This window comes from Cryptotermes secundus, unplaced genomic scaffold (genome assembly GCF_002891405.2).
Source record: "Cryptotermes secundus unplaced genomic scaffold, Csec_1.0 scaffold181, whole genome shotgun sequence".
Classification (NCBI taxonomy): domain Eukaryota; kingdom Metazoa; phylum Arthropoda; class Insecta; order Blattodea; family Kalotermitidae; genus Cryptotermes; species Cryptotermes secundus.
This window is the reverse complement of record NW_019723906.1, coordinates 3260474-3267123: the sequence shown is the minus strand read 5'-3', so window position 1 is coordinate 3267123 and position 6650 is coordinate 3260474. Positions and strand designations below refer to the sequence as shown.

General features: G+C 36.9%; 1 protein-coding gene across 1 annotated transcript in view; it reads left to right on the top strand.

Moving 5' to 3' along the window:
- Positions 1-557: 557 nt before the first annotated feature.
- Positions 558-6650, top strand: part of LOC111861935 (RNA-binding protein Nova-1) — a 14191-nt gene continuing 8098 nt past the window's right edge. The window contains exons 1-3 of the mRNA XM_023846912.1: positions 558-761; positions 5791-5934; positions 6031-6185. Of these exons, the coding sequence (XP_023702680.1) occupies positions 620-761; positions 5791-5934; positions 6031-6185 (441 nt within the window). The 5' untranslated portion in view covers positions 558-619. The remainder of the gene's footprint in view (positions 762-5790; positions 5935-6030; positions 6186-6650) is intronic.

Below are 6650 nucleotides of genomic sequence, written 5' to 3'. Positions count from 1 at the left end.
TTCCGGAGCCTATAAGTGTAACGCAAAAACGGTTGACGGAAGACAGCTGATGCAGTTGTTAAATATTTAGAATATCTTTCTGCCAATAGTTATTTCGCGTGTTCGATGGTAATTGCCCACATCGCGTTTATTATTTTATACATTTTCCTTACTATAAAGCATTTTTCGATGACACAACCTACAAAATCAGATCTTCATCAGGAAAGAGTTGGAGAATTCAAGCTGATTGTTTGAAGTGACTGACTAGTCTCGTAAAATCAGATTAGGAAATTGAAGACTGGCAGTGAATACAAACAATCCATTACTGAAATACTTTTTTTCTAACGTCAAAACTTGCCATATTTGAAATATATTGATGCAAATTATTTTGCAAAATACTGCTTATTGTGGACATATATAAGCAATAAAATATCGTTAGGCCTAAGTGCATGAAATAAATCAAGTTCGTAAATTAAAAAAAAAGTTTTCTATCGACTTCTGCCCAAGCAAGAATATATTTGAAGCGACTACGGAAACGCACCAAATAATTTGCGCATAATGACACAACTCTCGGTGCTACCGACTGGGCCACGCAGCCACAAAGGCCACAACCATCGGCAAGATCTTTACCGTCGTCGTTATGTGGAATGCAGCGCAGTCCAATATGGCCGCTGACTCGGGAATGGATACGTGTCCATCCCCAGAAATACCAGATTCTCGGAAAAGACCATTAGATGGCGAAGTTGAAAATGGAACGACAAAGAGATCACATTACGGTGGAGGTAAATAAATATTAATTTAACCGATGTAACTGTAATTACTTGTATTTAAGCTAAACATAAGTTAACTCCATAAGACATTTCGCTCCAGCTTTGAGGTGGCACTTGGGAAAAATTATGCTCAAACTAGGTAGTTTTTTCGCACGTAACTGGTATTTCAGCAGTGAAATTCAATGTAGGACGAAAAGTAGTATAATTTTCTAATTTTATAGTAATATGACATTTTTCTGGTTTGTATTTATTGGTTCTCGTAGAGTGGTGTGGTTGGGAGGTGACTTGCATTTCAGTGCCAACATTAACAATTTATTGTAGCAATATACTTTGATGTTCCGTGTACTGGTTCGTGAAGAACTGCCCACATTTTTTCATTATTGTACTTGTCATATCTGCGCTTACTTAATTAAGTTCTGTACATTTATCCAGAGGATAAGACTGTGACCTTGTGATGTACCATCATGAAGTTAAGTACCACATTAATTTTTAAAATATTACAGTCAGAGGATTGTTTCAAAGTTTACCTGTTAATTATGGTAAGCGATAATTTGAATGCTAGTAAACAAATATTAGTGGAACATTTAGGCAAGGTCCTTCGTGTGACATGACATGACGACATACCTGGAGCAATCGTAGGTTTAGAATTCACTACATGAAGCACCTATCCATATGTACCACAGTTCTGTTAACAGCAAACTGTTTTATTGAACATTGCAGTCTTCTGGGATGTTCTGCTATGTAGTATGGTAGATATGTGGTGACATTAGCTGGATGTTCAGGATGGAAGTCTTCTACAGAGAAGACTGAAGTGGCAAGTCCTTCAAAAATGTTGGTACTTACTAATCATGCTACATAGTGTCACAATCCAGTAGGCTATAATCTTCATATTCATTTCAATCTCACTTGACAGTTTATTGTTATTTTAATTTCTGCACAGTAAAACTGCATGGAGGATGGTACTTTTGATACATCCTATATACATTGCAAACATTCCTTCATTTTATTGCATCACATGAAAATTTTAAGGGCCTGCTGTTCCTAATGGCACATTAACATTTGGATATTTAAAAATTGGCCAAACTTGTCAGAGCATTCAACTTTAGGCATGGTAAGGATTTATTTAAAGTGATTTGTTACATGTAAGTAAACAAATGTCTTTGATTACCTCATCAGTAGCAGTGTGTACAGCTGACTGTATTCAGATCTGCTTTCCCAAACAGCTGTGTTGCACTGTTCTGTTGAATTTTTATCTCATCATTGTTTGCTGTTAATATCTTGAAATTCAAGTATAGCTTTGCAGAGTCTGAGATAGTTTATAACATTTCAGTGAAGCCCAAACAAATGTACTTGCAGGAAAGTCCGTAAGCATTTTTATACAACTTTGAACTGACTTCTAAACTGTTGGATTTGAAGTTCTCACAGCAATGATTGTGAAGAGTACAGACTTCTGGGTCATAATGCTGTGTGGCTTGGAAAATTTCAGTGTTTTGGAGGAAATACATTCATGCAACACATCAGGCTTTTTCTGAACAACATGTCGTTACAACCCAGATAATCATAATGTAACTAATTCGCTTAGTGGGGGGTGGGGTCCAACTGGGTCCACTCGGCATGGCGGCCACTGATTGGCCTATTGTAGCCTGCCCTGGGTGATTATGATAATGGAGAATTTGGTGGAATGAAGATTGGCAGGGGAAACCGAAATACTCGGAGAAAACCCGCCCCAGCGCCACTTTGTCCACCACTTGACCAGACCCTGGATCAAACCCGGGCCACCGCGGTGGGAAGCCAGCAACTAACGGCTTGAACTATGGTGCGGCCTTTTAATGCAACTAAACATTTACATGTTTTTAAAAATAAAATAAGAAAAATATGCTGGATTTGCATTCAGTGGATAGGTTTTTTGACATATTATGGCAAATGTAAATTAAATGGGTGGAGAATTCAGCATTGTTACTACAAACTAAGTGTTATACGGGCTGCTCCTACAAACTGCTTGGTTTAAAGTGCATGAAAGTCTTAAGGCAGCATATCCCTGTTTCAGTATCAAATATAGTAATTGTAGCACCTTTTCCTCCCATTGTCTTATACATATCAGTTACAGACACTGAATGACAAATGAAGAGTGTAGACAGTGAGTAACAAAGGATGTGGCTAATTAGTCCTTAAAATTTAGTGTGAGATCCAGAATTAATGACACATGAAAGAATTTTGTGATTAGTGGCTCACTGATTCCAAATTAAGTGAATGTTTGATAAGATTTTATTTTCTTTAAGGTGAGGCATAGTTTCCCCTGCCAATCTTCATTCCACCAATTGCTCCACAATCACCCTCACCTGTCATCTGGGGCTGGTACAATAGGCCAGAAGTGGCCGCAGTACAAGGGACTTAGTCCCACCCCACTAGCAATAAAAGAAAAATAAAGAAAGAAAAAATGTGAGGCATAAACTGGAAAAAGCATTACATAAAGGATTTGGACACTTCAGCTGTTACTTCAAAGACGTCTTAAGTGAAATAGTTAAAACTAGTGATAATTTACACTTAACAAACTACAGGTGGTGATTTTAGCTTCAGGGCAAAACTTTTGATCTTGAAAAATGAATGTTACTCATTTATGAGCATATAGAAGCATGAATAAAAAAAATCTTCTTTTTACTTACTATGAGTTCACAGCAATTGCTTCAGAAGAATCAGAAGCATGTGCAGTTAAACATTGGGAAAATATCCTTACACATTGTTCTTCAAAAAGATAGTGAAAAGAAAATGCATGACAGTATCCTTTTTTTTTTTCATTATGGGTAACCAGGGATCCACAATTGAGAATTATAACTTGATCCATTCTCCAAGTTTTTAGATCTTTGAAGTCCATTCAATACCTGACTTGGTAAACTGTATGGGATTGAACACCAGAGTGCTCTGTCACTGTCCTTGTGACAGTGAACTGTTGCAAGGATGATGTACTGAAGTCAGTTCTAAGGTAAACTTCTTTTATGTATGTCTTGTATGCTTCATTAGAAGGTACCATGAACCTAAGGATATGCTGTTGATTTTAAATCTGGAAGTTTGAAACGATTACAACTTTCAGTTTGTTTGTATAACAGAGTAACATATATATGCAAAGTAAAGTGAGGTGGTGCTGTCAGGAATGTTTTCTTTTATTTGACATTAATATTATATTAGCATCAGAAGTTCATCAGTTGGGCTTAGTGAATTTTAACATCACTTCAGTATTACAGTGGCATGTGCTTTCTCTGTGTTTTTTATATTACCATGAGACAGTATGAATTTTTGTATTTGTGAATGGAGAGATAATGGATATTTTATGATTTGAACCTAATATTAAAAACTGGAGCATAAACATAAATAATTATGTTGATGGGAGGACATATATCATTCCCAAAAACAAGTGCGAGATAATGTTTGCTTAGTGCAGACATGTGTTGTCAGATTCTTAACCTCAGATTAACATGTTTTTTTATAAAATGACTGTGTTGTATGTGTGAAATGATGTAGGTGTCCATTATTAACATTATTAAATCTGTTACTGTTTCTCATTGCTGACAGTAATACTTCTTATACATTTGTCTTCAGTATTGAAGATATGTTAAAATAATATTTTCTTACCGCATGTGTTCATATGCTTCTGTTTTGAATTCAAAATAAATGTTCAGTCACTACAAACAAACCAGTAAATACTGTTTCCGTTTCCTGATCATATTACCCGAATCTAGTGTTACAGGGAGGGAATGGAGCATGAGGAGGAGTAGAATGAACTTAATATTGACAGTGAGTTACACCACTGTTTCTCAGATTGTGGGGTCACATCCTCCTCTAAGGAGGGATTATGGATTTGTCACTAGTTATTTAAAATACAGGTGTACCAACGGACAGTTTGGGGAAGTCAGTAAGTAAGGGTATCCCTGTAGCGGGCAGTGGAGGCCCATAGGGTTGTGAGATGTTGAGGTTCCCACATTTTCCAGCCATCAGCTCATAGATGGCGGTAAGGTTGTCAACCCCATGCGCCAGCCGCTCTTTGCCCCCAAGAACATTGTAAGAATATTCCTGGTACTCATTTCTGTTAGAGGCTGAGTCGACCCCAGGGCCATATTGTGGCTGGAAGGATCAGATAAATTGAAAAAAAAAAAAGTTCAGTGACCTCATGAGGATTCGATCTTGTGACCTTCCAGCTTGTAGCATAGTGCCTCAACCAACTACGCTACCGCGTGCCCCTTTTTAATATAGGTATTTAGGAAAATGTATCTGCGGCCAGCAAAATATTTCACAATGTTTTTGTGACTGTACAGGAACATTTTATAGCGTACTACAGTTGTAGTGAGTCTGTAAAGTTATTTGAGTTCCTGTTGTCACAGTGCAACTTGATAGGGACCTCTGCCAATGTGCTAAGAAAATAATTTTCACTTCGCACATAATTTGAAGCTATAGATTAGAAGTTAAGTAGTCATTAAAGGAGAACCACATCTCATTTTTGTTTCAGAGATTTAAGTGACAGTACTGGAACTGAAAAGCATGTAATTTGAGGAACAAATGGGCAGGTAGAGAAAATTACAAACTGAGGGGTTTCATAACTTATATTCCTTTAACTGTTACTGTTAGGGGGGTTTACAATAAAGTGAAGTAAGTAATACAAGTTGTAGGTTACAAGTAATCGTGCAAAAACCACTTTGGTCTTAAGAAAACAGGATTGAACTTGTTGACATGGACTTTTTGGCATTCCTCGAGAGCTGAAAGTAGACCCCGTGCCTTTATGTTTGCGTTAGTAACTTTGTTGCACATTGTGGATCACTGTGTTGACTCCTTTTCAACATCGTACCCTTTATGGTAAAAGGATATTTCAAAGCAAATTCACCTGTTTAGGGCAAGAAAAGGCTTTTGTTTTTGGTTTCACTATAAAATAGATTCTGATCACACTTTTCTTGTGGAGTGTGCTTAATCCATGGTAAGCTAATTTATATAGTTAAATCATAAAATTCAGAAGTTAATTGATGATCTTGTCACAGTGTCTTAACATTTTCAACAGGAGATGGAACATACCACTTCAAGATGCTGGTGCCAGGTGTGGCAGCGGGGGCTATCATTGGGAAAGGTGGTGATACTATAGCACAGCTTCAGAAGGATACCGGTGCTCGTGTAAAAATGTCTAAAGCTAATGATTTTTATCCAGGTAATTTGTATTTGGTGAAGCATACTACTCAAGTCGAAAGATATACAATTGTGTAAGGTGACATATGCATTTTAAAGTTTGGTTTTACTTCCATAGGTACATCTGAGCGGGTCTGTCTGATAACTGGAAATGTGGGTGGTATAATGGCAGTTTTGATATTCATCATGGAGAAAATCCGGGAGAAACCAGACATGAATGCAAAACAAGCAATAGACTTTGACAATAAAACTTCAGCTGAACGAGATAAACAAGTAGGTTTCATATGTTAATGTATATTTTGTATGTTGATGATAATTGTAATGCATTTTTGTGGGCTGGCAACTTTTTATGTTTTTATTAAATCTCACCAAGAGCTAGATTCCTTATTGTTACGTTCTGTATTTATTATTCATGTGCAGAATATGTAAGTGTAGGGTGACACACAAAATTTAACACAAAAGTATGTAGTAATTAAAGTTACATCAGTAAATTTTTAGTTCACGTCATGTACAAAAGAAGTCAGTGTAAGAAATATATGTATTCTTAAAGTGTGACATTACTGTTCAAGCAGAATACTGCATTGGAATAACATCCCTGCTTCATGGACCTAGGTTCAGATCTCAGCCCAGAGATAAGATCTCCAGAGATTTTTCCAGGTTCTTCGCGGTCCCTCCAGGCAGATGTCTTCTACATCCTTTCCAATTCATTATTCACTAGTTATCCTATCGTTCAATGCT